Source organism: Artemia sp. Qi Xiang Cuo, chromosome 5 (assembly GCF_049724085.1).
Source record: "Artemia sp. Qi Xiang Cuo chromosome 5, ASM4972408v1, whole genome shotgun sequence".
NCBI classification, from domain to species: domain Eukaryota; kingdom Metazoa; phylum Arthropoda; class Branchiopoda; order Anostraca; family Artemiidae; genus Artemia; species Artemia sp. Qi Xiang Cuo.
The window spans coordinates 25,585,947-25,602,632 of record NC_142798.1 but is presented as its reverse complement, the minus strand read 5'-3'; the positions used below and the strand labels follow the sequence as shown (position 1 = coordinate 25,602,632).

Below are 16,686 nucleotides of genomic sequence, written 5' to 3'. Positions count from 1 at the left end.
TTGTCCTGGTATTGAATAAAATAACCAGTAGCAGTAGCAATCGATGGTAGGTTACCTAACGTAAGTCAAATATTATAAATTTTACAAGAATTAATTTTTGCACTTTTTACATATTTGGCATAAGCAACAGCCAAAGATTCTCTTGAGGAGGGAGGAACTGCAGAGGAACCATGCATTTACTTAATATTCAGACACAAATTTCAAATATTTTATGTAGTGAAAGAAATTGACACGGCAACCTGGACTGCTCTCTTTGTGTCCAAGTTAGAGAAAAATAAAAACATAGTTTTTTATCCTGCACTGAAAAGTGAAAAAGAAGTAAACAAAATTAAAACAATTTGTTTACTGCTCCTTTTTACAAAATTTATTCACATTCTGCAAGCTTCCATCATTTTATTACTGTGCAGCCTCTGAAAGAGAAAGGAAAATCGTTATTATTTCTTTTAATGAGAAGTGATCAAGTATTAGCCTATTTAAAGTAGGCAATGACTTAAAAGTAGCCCATGTTGTTTCTGAAAGAATGAACAGAGCCAAAGATACCATTATGACAAAAGGCACATTTTTTTTTTCCAAAGAAGACTGTCTTTTTTGGATAATTACTTTGGTAATTATCCAAAAAATCAGACACTGACTTAGTAGATATAGTATCAGTATGGCAAGATAGAATGGATCAGCACTTAATCTAAGCCTACAAAGAAATCCCAAAACTGATTAAAGAAGGGTTTCTTAAATTTAGTATTATTTTCTCAAGGTAAAGCTTTTGATAAAGTAGTCCACCCATTCCTTTACCATAAAACATCAGACTTAGCATGCATGTCCTTAGTGGTGTTCCAGAGGGTACCATTTTTAGACTAGCGCTATTTAATTTTCAAATTAATGGCTACCCAAGAACTATTCAGAACTAGCCTCCTGTTGTCGTGCAGTGGGTTTGACCTTAGCTTCGTAATACGGGACTCAGAGATCAAACTTTGCTGTAGCAACACACTGCAGGGTCAATGCTGGGACCTTGGTAGTCAAGAAGCGTCGTTAATCTGATTACAACTACTTCTATTAAGTAATAGCTAACCATGTTTGCTGTCAATTAAATTTATTTGGGTCAACTCCACTAGTTTCTAATTTTTCCATCATTGGTTATCTTAGTAGCCCATAACCCAGATTCTAAAATACAATTCTAACCCTTCGGAATGTAAAGGCTGACATCTGGGTGGAAATAAACCTTCTGATTATTATCATACTTTTGTAAAAGATCAGAAAGTACAATTCTGAACATGCAGGACACAGACTTACAACAAGAAGTTGCAGAGTAAAATCAACAAAGATTGGTCATCAGCCAATTCATCAACCATTGCTGATGATTCCTGCAAGAATTCTGATACCCAGAATAACGTTTTATCTACTTATATTTTCACAGACTTTATTCCAAGCCCTAGCCCCCAGGCCCTGCAACTAAAATTATGATGGTGCCTTTTTTTACTATAAAAGTTGTTTCAATGGTTTTATGTAAACTTAACCCATAAGTTGCCAACTTTTTGTTGGTGTAGGCAGATACAGTTTCTTCAATGAGTTGGTCCATAGAACAGAACAAGTTGAAGAAGGAACTCTAACAAAATCTTATGGAATTGGCTTTCAATTGAAGTTTCCTTGAGCAAGTCTGTGTCATACCTTGTATGCTTAGACTTGTGCTTTCTGATCTTTTACAAAGATATGGTAATAATGAGAAGGTTTATTTTCGCCCAGACGGCAGCCTTTATATTTTTAAGGATTGGAATTACATTTTAGAATCTGGGCAAAGTAGAATCTATTCTTGAGCTTATAAAAAAAAAAAAAAAAATTGTGTTTGTCTTTTTGAATGCATTCATTGACACAACGTTAGTGTTCATTCAGGCATTTTCATATTCATTTCTTTATTTCAAGTCTTATTTCCTTAGAATTTCTTTTTTCAGCAGAACACGACATTGAGGTCCAACAATGTTTTCTATCTGAATATATATATATATATATATATATATATATATATATATATATATATATATATATATATATATATATATATATATATATAAATTGAGATGACAAATGGGTCTTATCAAACTACTGCTACTACCACTAACAACCAACTGCAGCACTAAGCCACCTGAGGCCCACACAGCTACACACGCTCCTTCTCCACACCAGTCGATTCAACACTTCACTTTTACCCCCTTCCACCAAGTTCCAATCTCCTTTGAATCTTTTCTTATCCCCTTTTCCCACCCCATTCAGGACCTGCTCTTTGTCCAAGTTCTATTCAAGAAAAAAAAGGAAGATAACCAAAGTGTACAATATACAGTTCAATTTTTACACTGATTTGTATAATTGTTTTCAGTTAGTAAAATAGTATCATCCAGTATTCACCATTATGCTAATTTTAAGGGGGTTTAGAGCAGCATTCGCTTTGCCATGTCCAATGATTATCTCTGCTTCTTCGTTTGTTTACAAATCTTCTTCTTTTACACAGCTTGTTTCAAACTGCTACAGACTTTTGAAAAAGACATGACATCCGTATTCCTTTTATGATTAATTTTTTTCAAATGGAAATGAGAACTAAACTTGAAAACTTTAAATTAGAACAATTTAACAAAATTTTCATTTGAAACCTGGATTAAGCCTCAATAAGGCACCAAGTAAATACTAAATTTTTCAACAAACATGGGGCAAATACATATTCCTTTATATGCCCCTCCCCTTCCTTCTTTGGACTGCTCCAGACTAAAACTCCTGCATATGTGCCTGTACTGTACTATTCTGAGATATGAAATTGATGCTAAAGATGTAACTTTAGTCAATGTTCAATAGGTTCCTGTTTTGGGATTGCCAGGTAGTTGATACTTACTAACAGGTTTACCATCCTTCCATGGAGTGACTTTCAAAAGTGATTCTTCTCTTTTAAGAGCTTCATTTCTTAATTCAGGTTTCAGTGCTCTTCTCACTAGCCTTGCAGCAATGGAAGAATATTGCAGATAACTAAAAGAAAAGAAATTGTTTATGAATGGACCACAGGTCTTAATCATTGAGGGAAGAACCATTAAGTTTCCCACAGCAATCAAGCATCCACCCTCTCCCCCAGTATGTAGATGTGAATTTATAAATGCATTGTTGAATGAACATGTGATGGGGCTTATTCAATTGGAAATGGAAAGTTATAGTGCTTTTTTGGGAAGGGGCAAGAGTGATTAGAGGTGAACCATCCTCTTTTCTGTGTCATTTTCTGCAACTTAACCCCATGTTATTGCATGATGCTGGATGTAAATTTTGAGATGGTCATACTCTGGAAACAACAGACACAGATGAGTAAATTGAAAGATACTATATGTCCCCAATTTTTTCAAATCAACTGCGATATCTTAGGACTAGCTTGGAGAACATTAGAGAGGTCGATAAAAAAGACACTATGTGTATCCATGTCATCAAAATACCATATTTTCAACATCTTGGGAAAGGAGTTAAAACTTTTAGGTACAATTGTGGAAGCAAGGGAGAGGGTGCAACAAGGGCACATTCTGTGTTGGGGAAGGGGCTCAACAATTTCTGTCTCTTATGCATTATATTGTTTTTGCATTATAAGCTCCTATCAGACTTATAATTTATGCACAGTTACATAGTAAGAAGTCAAGATACTGAGCATTGTCAGGTTATCAAAACATCACATCTGTAACATCCCAGAAATGGCTTGGGATATCAAGTCAAAACTTTCAAAGAGAATGGGGGTTTGGCAAGTGGATGTTTGATTATGACTTAAAGAAGTGAGTGTAGCTACATCAAATGACACAAATGGCATCCAGGTTGTCAATATACCATGTCTGCAATATATCTAGACTGGCTTAGGGGAGGGAGTTGAGCCTTCCAGGTAGCAAAGGAGAAGAAAAAGGGAAGGGCAGAAAGAGTTCAAATTTTGTATCTGGAGAGGGGGTAAATATTTTCTGATCTTTTTCTCTGGTCAGCCTAAACGTTTTGTGCTATAAGCTGATGTGGGACTTGAGATTCTATTCACAGTTAGACAGCAAGGTAAATCAAAATACCCTAAGTGTTGCCAGGCCACCAAATAGCAAATCTTGGGAACAGTTTGGGAGATCAAGTTGAAATTTTAGGGGAGTTTTTTTTTTTCAGGTTACTGACCATGTGGATCTTGGATTTTAACTCAAAGAAGGGCAAAACATATTTTCTCACATATCTGCCCAAGAGCTTAGGCAGTTTAAGCCCCAGTGGCAATATGCTAGAATCAATTCATAGTAAAGCAGCAATGAAAACTAGAAGACACAGTATCTACCCATGTTTTCAATGTATTGCCATATCTTATCTTATTAAACAAACAATGATGTATATATGCATATTTATTCATTTGTCTGTAAATTGTTTCACAAAACAGCACTAGGCCTTATAATGTTTTCTCAAAACAGCACTATGATTTTTCAAAAAATTGGAGTACCACTAGTTTCCAGTGTTAAAAACGATCTAAGGTCGAGACTCTGGAAAGATTTGTTTAGGGCCTTAATTTTGGAAAAAAAAATCATATGAATGATATCACAAATACTCAGAATAATTATAAATAGTTTCTGAGACCATACTGGCTGATCATGACAAAACATAAAATCGTGAAGATAGGAAGAAAACGAGGACAATTAACAGCCAGTGAAAAAATATGCAAATATTTCAGTCAAGACCTCCACTTGACCATCCTCAGTGCAGAATACAACTAATAAAAATATAAAAAAACAAACCTTAAAATAAAAAAACAAAACTAAAATTGGACGACCCTTTCTCAGTAATGGTGAAAGGGTAACTGAATAAAAAACACAAGTCTAAATGCCATTTCACAATTTCATTTTATGTAAACCACTCTTACAGGCTAATCGCTTTCCAGGTTGATTATTATCAGAGATTCTATTTGATTGCACAACATAATTTTGTGGATGCACGTAAAAACGATCAGAATTAATAATTTCATTATAAATAGGACTTAGAAAAGTTTCTCCATTGAGAGCTACCTTCTGGTGAATGTGCTTTTTTATTTCAACTGCCTCCCTGAAAACTTGTGTGAGACCTTTAACGGGGGCAACAATGGAGGTTTCGTCAAACAAAAAGAAATGGTGTGGACTCTCATACACATGTTGTGCCAAGGTGGAATCAAAAACTTCAGGCCTTTGGCATAACCTCATGGCCTTGTCCATTGAGGACCTGTGTTACGATAACCTCTCTCTTAATTGCTGTTGGGTTCTACCAACATAAAAACAGCCACAAGAACAGGGAATTCTATAAACACCACTACCCTGAATGGGGCTGGTTTTGTCTTTGTCGCTGTTGAAAAAGCTCTGTATTGTATTTGAATTTTAAAGGTGACATTAAGGTTATGTATTTTAAGGATTCTTTTCAGTTTGTCACTCCATTTTTGAATGTAGGGTAAAACAGTGAAAAGTTTCTTATCATCCACCAATGGGACGGTATCTGTTGGGGCTTGTGGACCTGATGCACTCCCCTCTGCCTTTTTTCGTCTTCTGTCTATAATGGTCTCAAGTATTTTTATGGGGTAGCAATTTTTCAGTTTTTTCACTGGCTGTTAATTGTCCACGTTTTCTTCCTTTCTTCGCGAATTTATGGAATAATTATAATAAATTTTCCTGAAGATGAGTGTCTCTGATAAATATTTTACAAACCCCATTACAAATTAATTTGAATGTTGAATGTATAGAATAATTTCTCAGTATAAATATGCAAAAACATTAGCTGAATAAAACAAAATTAACATTATTTTGCATAAGAAATAAACCAAAATATATCTTTTCACAGTACTTATCTGTTGTTTGGCCAAAGAAAAGCCTTCAAAGCCTACAAGTTGAAGTCTATCCAATGCCATAAATGTTTAATGCTAGGACATATAGCTAAATTTTGCTCATCAAATACTATAGCCTGTGCAAAGTGTAATAACCAACATAATGAGTATGGTACCTGCCCCAAAGAAGATCCCAAATGTATTAACTGCAAAGGCCCTCATAGATTGGATAATAAGTCTAAATGTCCATTGTACATACAAAAAGCTGTTGCTCTAATAATCGCCGAAGAAAGGTCAATACCTTATGCTATAAGGCTAGAGCAATACAAAGTCAAGTCTCAAACACACATAATAGATCAGAACCTTTGGTGCCTATTTCCATTGGTGTCAATCAATTGAGTACCCCTCGAGCAGCCAGCACTCCCCATTGCCCCATTCACCAAGCCATGAGGAAAAAATCAAACCCCAGAAAAGCGTATATCTCCCCTTTGCATCAATGAGAACGATTATCTCCAATTAATACTCCCATTGAGGAAAGAATATAGGCGAGAAGTGTCAACCCAATCCCCTAACAGTGAAAACATCCCATCTGATATGTGCCTCTTTAGGCTCAACATGTTAGCCATCAAAAAAGTCACCCTGACACCCCAGCAGAAGTTGGATATTGCCAGTGAGATAGCTTCAACCTATCTATCAAAAGAAATACTTGCCCAGGTCAAAGCTTGCTTCACCCAAATTATGAATAAGTACCAGCCATCCTGTTCAGCTCAGATAAAAAAAAACTGGCCATTGACAGGGGACTGTCAGCCCAAATAACTGTTCCCCTGTCTTCGTCCATTGTTTATCCCAATAATTTATAAACTTCAATCAATACTTTTTTCAGTTCAAATAATTCACAACACAACTTAAGTAAGGATAAAGTATTACTAAATATTCATAGCAGAGAACCAAAAGAGTTCCACTTTTGAACCTTGCAAGTAGGAACTTAGTGATATTGGTGATTCCCATATTGAAGATGAAGACAGACTATTTGTGCTTTACAGTAACATGAATTGCATTACCACAAAAATGGATGATATAAAAGCTGTAGTGTCAGCAAGACCTGAAGTGAGTGTGTTTGCCTTCCCTGCAGTTAAACCAAAGTATACTTCAGTGCCACTGACTGATGTACAAATCCAGATCACCATTCAGAATAATTTCAAACCTGTTGAAACTGGAAGGAAGAAAAATTTTCCTGTACATCAAATCATCACTGAAGGTAGGAGACCTTAATCTTGGTTCTCAGTATGAGCTGTGGGTAGAGCAGGTCTGGATAAAAATTTATCTAAAGGGTCACCCCTTAAATATAGGTTGTATTTATAGAAGCCCAAGCTCTCCCTGTCAGAAAGATTCCCACCTTACAATTGTGAATTCTATAAGTTCAGTGATGAGTTGTCCTTGCCATAATATAGTAATTGTCAGAGACTTCAACTTGCCTCAGATTCAATGGGTTAGTTGTTATGCTGCTACAAGAGATAACAATGACCAGAGTGGTCCACTCCTTGAGTGCCTACAAGAACATTCATTGTATCAGACAATCGATTTCCTGACTAAGTACAGAGAGGGCCAGAACCCATCTCTCCTGGATCTCCTATTTGTCAAAGATGAGGAGGCAATCCAAAGTATAGACCCAGAGCCACATTTTGGCGCAAGCTACCATATAACCATAACTTGTCAACTAAAGATGTACCCACAGACGAACAATTTTAGAAAGTATGTGTATACAAACTATAACAAGGTCAGGCAAGATTTAGCTAACCAAGATTGGCCTGTTTTTAAAAAGAATAATGTAGAGGGAACTTGGCTTGAGATGAAAATGGTCCTCAGTGAGACAACTGCAAAACACACAACAACCACTTGAAAACAAAGACCAAGAACACTCCCTTCCATCACATGAAGTCCAAAGAAAAGCAGTCCAAAAGAAAAAGAAGTTCTAGAGAAGGTACAAGGACATCCCAATGCAGGCAAATCATGACAAATTCAAACAAATACAAAACGAAATCTGCTACCTTACAAAAGAAGTTACTATGCTCACTTGCCACAGATGCCAGAATATGATATGCAGAAACCAATGCAAATTATTACTGTCCAGACTTTGGATGTGGAATCATGGCTCAAAAGTTTGAACCCAAATAAGTCAGTTGGTCCTGATGGGGTTCACCCTTGGACTTTGAAAGAGGCTCCTGCAGAGCTTGCCCTCCCCCTAGCAAAACTGTTCCAGAAGTCTATTGATACCAAACAAGTCCCTCAAGATTGGCAAAATGCAAATAATACACCTGTTCACAAGGGTGAAAGCAGGATCTGTACTGCCAATTACCAACCCATTCACCTTGACAGTCAGTAAAATCTTTGAAGGAATTGTGAATACTGCTGTTACGACGCACCTGATTGACAACAAACTACTTACTGATAGCCAACATGGATTCAGAGCTGGTGCATATGAATATTGATGCATATGAATATGTCACCAAAACTGCTAGACCTGGTTATCCCTGCTGATATGATCCTATTAGACTTTGCAAAGGCTTTTGACAAAGTTTGCCATCATTGTTAAAAGGCAAAACTCTTAGCTACCAGGATACATGTGGAGGTTGTTGAATGGGTGATGCAGTTCCTCTCAGGAAGAAAGCAGACAGTTAAAGTGTTTGGGGATAAGGGGCAAGAATTCCTCTCAGAGGTTACTGGAGTTGATAGTGGTGTGCCCCAGGGAACAATCTTGGGCCCAACACTTTTCAATATTTTCATTAATGATGCTCCACAGGCTGTAAGAAATAAGATGAGCATTTATGCCGACAATTTAAAGCTTATTGGGCCCACATAGTCAACAGCAACAAGAGCCACTATACAGGACTACCTGGATTCACTTTACCCTTGGGCCTGCCAATGGAAGCTTGAATTTAACATTCAGAAATGCAAGACAGTACATTTTGGGAAAAAGAATGAGAAGTGGCAGTGCCATATGAGTGGAGAGGATGACTCTAGGCAATTGATTGGTTCTTCAGCAGCTGAAAGAGATTTGGGAATAGTTGTCAATGAAGAATTAAAATTCCACAAACAAACAAAAACAAGATGCTTTGGCAGAGATTGCCAAAGCATCTCAGACCCTTGGAATTAATTAAGAATACAGTACATAGCAGATCATCCAAAGTCATGACAAAGCTGTAGAAGGGTCTTGTGCAACCATTGCTGGAATTTGGGACGTGTGTTACCATGCCCCTGAACAAGGGTGACCAACAAAAAATAGTCTGGTCAAAGACTGCAAGAGCCTTGACTATCCATCTTGCCAAAAACAAACTACACCTCCCAACACTTGTCTACAGACAATGGAGGGGTGATGTCATCATGGCTTACAAGCTACTGAATGCTGATTCCTCTTCTCAGAAGCCTTTCCAACTTGAAAAATCATCCAGGACAAGAGGGCATAGTAAAAAGCTGCTTTGGAAGAGAGCTCACAGCAGGTTTCACAACCACTATTTCTCCAATAGAGTGGTGGCCCCCTGGAACAGTCTTCCCAATGCAGATGTCACCACTTCCTCTGTCAATGCATTCCAGATTGCCATTGATAAGAATTGGTCCACCCATGGAAAACAGAGTGGGATGCCACCAAACCAATGGCTCCCCATCATCACTGACCAGCAACTCTACAGGATTTTTTTCTTATTTTGTTGGACAATGCAATTTAAGGTAATTATCTGTTAGTAGACACTTGGAAATTTAGATCTACAGGTACAGGATTGAAACAACTGAGATGCTTGGGAGATAGATAGGACATATATAATTTGGATTGTATATTTGCAAAAAAAAGTAAACCATTGTTGAAAATCCTAAATAGTAAGCTTACAGCCCCCACTGGTAAATTCTCTGATTAACTCACTAATGTAATAGCTACATACCTTGGAATCAGATTTTCATTCTGAATCCAAATATAGAATAGAATATGATTTATTGGCTAAAATAGCACAAAAGCTAGCATAAGCACGTCAGAATTACCATAACAAAACAAATGTTATGTGATAAACATAACACAAAAAATTGAATCAATAATAAAACAGATGTCAGGGGAAAAGTTATATCAATTATTAAAATAGGAAACAAAATAGGGGACAAAAGAGTTTTTGTATCTCATGGTCAACATTTGGGGATACAGGTCCAGTTGGGTATTTGGAGCTCTAAGAGCATTGAGCCTTGTATTAGGAAGGGTTGGGGGATTTTCTTTAAAGGGAGGGAGAAAACTTTGATGATAGTCAGAATTAAGGCACTTGAGACCAAAGTTCATGGTAAGGATGTGACGTCGTGATTCCAATGTACTATGTTCAAGTCTAGCCAAACCTTCATTGTATATAGTATAGGCCGTCCCCAGAATAATTTTTACTGCTCTTTTTTGAATACTTTCAATTTTAGAACATTGGTCTTTGGTCAACCCAGGGTGCCAGACAGGGCAAGCATATTCCAGACAGGGTCTTATATAAGAACAATAAATTATTTTCAGGTTTTGGATTGATATGGAGAAACGTTTGAGAAGAGAGAAAGATTTAAGGAGAAAACAACCAGACTTAAATAAGTGGGAAATGTGAGAGTTCCATTTAAGGTTGTTGTCCAACTGCACACCGAGCAGTTTAACAGTATTTAAATTTGGTATGTAAAGGTAATTATTGATAGGGGTTTATTTTTAAAAAAAGAAAATAACATGAAACTGATTTTAGATATGCGGAAGTTGAGTTTAACATTGTCAAGATCATTCCTTAAATTGTTAATTAGTGAATCTAGTCTAACATTCAAAGTATTAGATGTTTGACAAAGGTTCAGTAATGTCAAATCATCTGCAAATTTAAAAGAGTTGTCAAAACTTGGTAAAACATTATTAAAAACTATTAAAAAAGCTAAAGGACCTAACTTAGTCCCTTGAGGTGCTCCACAGGAAATCTAGGAAAAACCTGATGAATCCCCGTTAGGGAGGACTACACATTGCTCACGGCCAGACAAAAAACTAGCTAACATACATAAAACAAAATCTCTTGCACCTAAGGCCCATGCATTATCTATAACTGTCTGATGATCCAAATTGTCAAAGGCTTTGCGAATATCAGCAAAAACAGCCTCAACTTAGGAACTATTCAACTTAAGCTGTTTGAAAATAGTGTCAAGTATACAAATTAAGCAATGCGTGTTGCTATGATTCGGCCTTAGGCCAAACTGATTTGGGTTGATTTTATCATGAATATTGTCAAAAAGGAAATTGTAAATAAAACTCTCAAAGATCTTAGAGAAAATGGAGTTTTTTGATATTGGTCTTAAGTCAGAGGGAACTTTTGGGGTGTTAGTTTTCGGTTTTGATGATATAATAGCTTGTTTAAAACACTAGAAACATACCATCTATAAAACATTGGTTAAAAATTGCAGTTAGATTTACACTTAAATACTGAACATGTTCCACAATCAATTTGTTAGGGATATCACCTGGGTATGCTGACCTTTTTGTGTCAGGAGTTTTGAGTTTAAGTTGAGTTAATGAATTTCGATCACAGGAATGTCACTCACTGCACTGTTGGCTGGCATATGCTGGAGTGGTGGGTGAATTTTACAAATTGAAGCAAAATGATCATTTATGACATCCGCACCCACTGGGTCACCATTACTGTGGAATTTCTGTGGAATGGGACACTTTTGTGGAATTTCTTAGGGTCCGAATACAATAACTTATTGAGCACGTGCGCACCATGCTCCTTTCTTGCTTTACGGATTTCGCTAACAACGATGTTTCTAAGCTTTTGAGATTCTTGGAAAAATCCTTCCTTAAAGAGTTTATCTCGTTCATTTATTAGGCACAAAATTTTCTATTTATCCACGGTTTGCAGTTAGATTTGCGAGTAACATTTTTCACTGGAAAGGTGTCACAATATAACTGGAAATGTTTCGTTGAAAACTTAGAAGCCATTTCATTACCACTGGTAAGACATAGGATATTGGCTCAAGATTTGGAACTAAGTTTTAATTTGAAATGGGCAACCTTCTCGTCAGTAATGAGTCTATAAGAGTAACTGATAAATTGCTTAGGGGGAAAGGGAGATAAGGGGGTCCAAAAGATGCATAGATGGTCACTTGCTCCTAATGGAGGGGCCACTTTGGGGACACAGTAGTAATCTTCAATGTTGGTAAAAATTAAGTCTAGGGTTTTATCACCGCGAGTAGGCGACTTGACCACTTGATCAAGGCTAAGAGCAGAGCTAAGCCACTTTTGGTCTAGCTCATTAAAATCACCACACAATGTAATTGCAGCATAAGGATACTTGCAGCGAATTCTTTCAGCATAAAGTTGCAGATATGCCATCAGCTCCTTCTTAAATCCACTACTAGGAGGGTAATAAATAATACAAAAAATCATGCAAGATACTTCTTTTGGGAGGTTTTTGGGTCTGGTCAATAGCCATAGAACTTCAGTTTTGGAGTTGTTCACTATTTCGTAAAATTAAATAACCCGATTAGTACGGTTAGACCCACAAAAAAAAGCTACTCCTCCACCATGAGATAGAGGGATACCATCTTTGTCTATCCTGGGCTTAAAATGGGAAACATAATTTGGAATGGAACAAAAGTCTTCAGTTGCAGACCATGTTTCGATAAGGCAAGCAATATCTATCTGGTTTTTATCAAGATTAATTTGAAATTCATCCATTTTATTTACCAGTGACCTTACATTCGCTAGAAGGATTCTGGGAAAGGTGTAGGAGGAGCAGCAATGTATTAAACCAGGGTTTCTTTATTTGTTATTGTAGACTTGTTGTAAGTTCTTGGGTTCATTTGATGTAAATAACGGGACTGAGGAGATGGACTGATTTGGCAATTTAAATGGGAGGGAGCTGGAACGTAACATGGAGGTCTTCTGATTGGGTTTGTTCAGTGCTTTTGATAATTCGGATTTCTGTCGTTTTTGAGGGCTGGTGGGAACAGTGGCCCGGAGTGGCGAGCTTTGTCTTTTGGCTGCTCAATATTCATAGTGATAATACACGGGAGAGAGTTTGACAGTTGATGATAACTCTATCTGGTATTATTAAAAAGTTTTTTGAATGTGCCATAGCCATGATTCAAATGAATCCGGTCACAACCAAAACAACGACCACTTCCAAACTTAAAACACTTCCAAACTTCTTTGGTATTCTGTAAAAATAGAGATAGGTTTTTGGACTGCCCCTATTTACAACAGCGTGACACAATGTGAGTAGTTGTCTTCATACATGAGTGTAGTTGTCATAATTTGTCATCATAAATTCAAAATGTGGTCTCTGTTTTGAAAAGAAATGTGGTCTGCCTGGATACCATGGAAAGGAAAAGAGCTAAAAGACTATCAGATATAGTTATGCTTGCTTGAGAGATCCAGTAGGAGTAAGTTTTGATGATGTTGTAAGTGGCAGGATATTGCTGTAAGCCAAGAACTCAGTAGAACCAATGCCATCAAACGTTGGCATCCAATCTTCTCTAAGACAGATACTATTGATGGGTAAAAGTATATGCTTTTGTTGAAGCTTATAAAGCTGTGTTGACGTTATTGCATGGCTCTGCTGGTGCAGAGGGGTTTTTGCTCAGAGAGATACTTCTTCTGTTGGACAGAGCCTCCATGTCAGAAAGAGACCAGAATACAAAGCTGTGTTGGATTGATAAATTGAACACATATGGAGGCAAACCCAAAAGGTTTCCTATTCCCAAAGAATTGTTGACTTTGGCTAGGTTGGCATGGTAAAAATGCCATGACTATTTGGAGAGCAAGGTAAAAGAAAAAGCTAGATAAACTTGAGGAATCATTGTAAGAAAAGTGGGCCTCTGAAAAACAAAACAAACAATTGTTGATGCCCTCTTGAAAGAGGCCACCAATTTCTTATGGAGAGCAGTGGCCTCAAAGGATTACATGGACATCACCTTGGCAAATTCCCTACTAGATAATGACATGAAAACTCAAGAAGACAAAAAAAAAACTGATGAAAGAGCAGGCTGAAATGGACATACAAAAGAAGAATTCAGACCTCATAAGCAAATTCATCAATCTCTCAAAAGAAGTCAAGGAAGTGAATGGGCCCCTCTCCAGAAGGTCAGTGATGATATTGTAAGTTTCAAGTAAGGCCTCAACTGGCTTTCTGGGAAGAAAGCCATGCTTGTCTGGTGACAGTATACTGTTGGACAGAAGATGTGTTAGAATTTCAGCATTCACAATGCATTCCTGGTTTTTGCTACAGCTGAGGTTAAGCTGATTGGCTGATAATTCTCTGCATTTGTCTTGTCACCTTTCTTGAATATTGGTGTAATGTAAGAGCTCTTCCAATCTGAAGGCACAGTCTTTGAGTTGAGGGACTTCCAAAATTATTGACATAATGAAGTTGATATCTCATTAGCCAGTTCTTTTAGGAGCCTTGGGTGAATGTTATCCTGCCCTTCTGACTTATTAACATCTAGCACTTTAAGTTGCTTTGTGACAGACCCCAGAGTAATCATGATAGGTAGCATAAGGTTTGGTACACTGTATGCTGGACTATTGGGGAGAGGACTGTCAGGTTCATTAGTAAACATTGATGCAAATTATTTGTTGAATAATTCTGCAATTTCTCATAGGTCAATAGTTTCTGTGCCAATCAGATTCCTTCAGATGTTTGATATAGTTTGAACCATTAGAATACAAGTCCATTCAAACAAATTAATACTGGTATGGTTCATTTTATGAAGCTATAGGAAATCATCTATCCTTGAATGTTACAACAATATGACCAACCCCTACCAACCATGCTATAGGCCAATGTTACTCTATCCTTGAACAGCACCAGACAATGACCCATCTAAACCCACCCAACATATAGGCTAATTTTGTGTTGTTATTAGCTCCCAGTGTTTACAACAGTTAATAGACACTTTGGCCACAAGCAAAGTCTCCACTGTTTTGTTGCTTCTTCCTGAACTGCAATGGTGTAACCAAGAGCTCAGTACAACTGGATTTGTGGAAAAGCTATATTGTCTAAAGAGGGTCTCAAATATATCATGCTTCAATTTTCAAAATACCATGCTCCCAAATAGGCAATTTTAGGTACTTTGGGGGGAGCTAAGGGACTTTAGCCAAAACAGGGAATTTTAGGGACTAATTCCAAGCCCTGGATTTAGGAGGAAATTCTGATTATAAAGGTATATTTATTTCTTACCATCCCTACTAAGAAAACTTACCATCTCTACCTTGAACAAGAAGAACAACCACATTTTAGCATGGGTAGCATTGATATATCGTTTTTTTTTACTGCTAACAGGGCATGGAAACATCAGACTTCTTAAGGCCTTGTTTAAAAGCTAATATTTATATAAGATACCTTTTAGCAACCCATTAAGGGCTCAAAATGACACTTGCCTTAGAAGCAATTATTGAATTTAAAAAGAGCATCAAGTGATGCATTCACTTTCTTCCTTGCTAAATTATAGCAATATGAGAAAGAGCATAAAATAAGAAATCCAATCATACCCTAACTCAATAACACCTTCCCATGTTATATTTAGACCCTTAATTTATACCTGAAGGTTTTATTCACTTAACTCTAACTAACTGTTTTCAAGAAACCCAGAAGTCACTCAAATAGCATAGAACTTGGTAAAATTCTACTTTAGCTACTTTTGACTATCTTGGAATGGGATTAGGTTAGGAAAATGAAACTTTCAGGGATAAGTCTACAGGCCAAAGTATGTCCCAAGAAGGTATTTTGAAGTAGCCTACCTACTTCTAGTCCTTCTCTCTCCAGAGGGTCCTGAAATTTGCCTACATGACAGGTCTATACCCATTGAAACTGATAAAACAATTTTACCTTAATTTTCAGTTATCAGTTTCTTTTTCTCTGGCTTTAGCTCTGAAAATGTAATTTCAGTTATTTGAGCAGAATTTTAAGCCATATGAATGTTTTATCTCCAAAATTTAGGAATTTTATTTGCATAGCCTATCTTTAAAACCTTATAGGCCTAAATTGGGATTGAGTAAAGTAGCCTAGTGAAGCTGAAAACAATTTTGTTGTACTTCATTTAAGCAGAAGACCTATTCTGCAAGGTTTCACTTCTATAACTCACAGATTTTTAAGGGTCATCAAAAGTCAGGACCCTCTAGAGGAAGAAGGAGTGGAGGTAGGTACTTCAAAATACCTTCCTGGGACATAGGCCTACTTTAGCCTGTAGACCCATCCCTGAAAGTTTCATTTTGTTAAACAAACCCCTTTCTAAGATAGTCAAAAGTAGCTAAAGTAAAACTTTACCAATGAGTAGGCTAATGTAATGGTAGGACTAGCTTAGCCTACTTTTATTTTATTGACATATTTCCTTTAGAAGTAGTCATGTACTACATGATTACCCAGAAATTTATGAATAACTTTCGAAGATAGCAAAGAACGACAGTAGCCTAAAATATATTTTTACAATAGTAGTCTAAGATCAGTAAACTGGTTGGATGTTCTTCAATAGATATCTAGGCTATGATTAACATTTAATTTGTGCTTTAAGCAAATTTAGCTGCAGAGTCCAAAAATAGCCTGGATATTAACTTGTGAAGGATAAACAGCTTACTTTAAACCAGCTTGTCTCCAAAGGGTCATTTCCTTGATCTTATAAAAATGGGAAAATCAACAGAAGGCTTGTGAAAAATTATAACCGTTTTCGTAATGATTTCAGAAAGAGCCACCTATGAATTGACATTGCTAGGCTATCTATCGGCTAGCTACATAGAACGAATAATTTAAATTGGCCTTCTATAAACTTTCTATAATGTAAATAGACCTTTCTAAGATGCAATCGGGATTGACCCGATAGAGCCACGTTCTTATAATAAAGACCTGAGA

The 16,686-nt window shown here is 36.8% G+C and overlaps 1 protein-coding gene across 1 annotated transcript; it reads right to left on the bottom strand.

The window, feature by feature from the left end:
• Nucleotides 1-328: 328 nt before the first annotated feature.
• LOC148951980 (protein stunted-like) lies at nucleotides 329-16,519 on the bottom strand. The gene is made up of 3 exons (XM_089088784.1): nucleotides 16,415-16,519; nucleotides 2,873-3,003; nucleotides 329-410 (listed from the first exon to the last, which is right to left on the bottom strand). The coding sequence occupies exons 1-3, from the start codon at nucleotides 16,441-16,443 to the stop codon at nucleotides 397-399; spliced, it is 174 nt and encodes a 57-aa protein (XP_088944910.1). The 5' UTR covers nucleotides 16,444-16,519; the 3' UTR covers nucleotides 329-396.
• Nucleotides 16,520-16,686: the final 167 nt, after the last annotated feature.

Bases quoted from the DNA above. Each gene is read 5' to 3' on its own strand.
- LOC148951980 (XM_089088784.1), bottom strand. From the start codon at position 16,443: ATGACCCTTTGGAGACAAGCTGGTTTAAA. The intron at 3,004-16,414 runs GTAAGCTGTTTA...CTTTTCTTTTAG, and splicing joins TGGAGACAAGCTGGTTTAAA to TTATCTGCAATATTCTTCCA.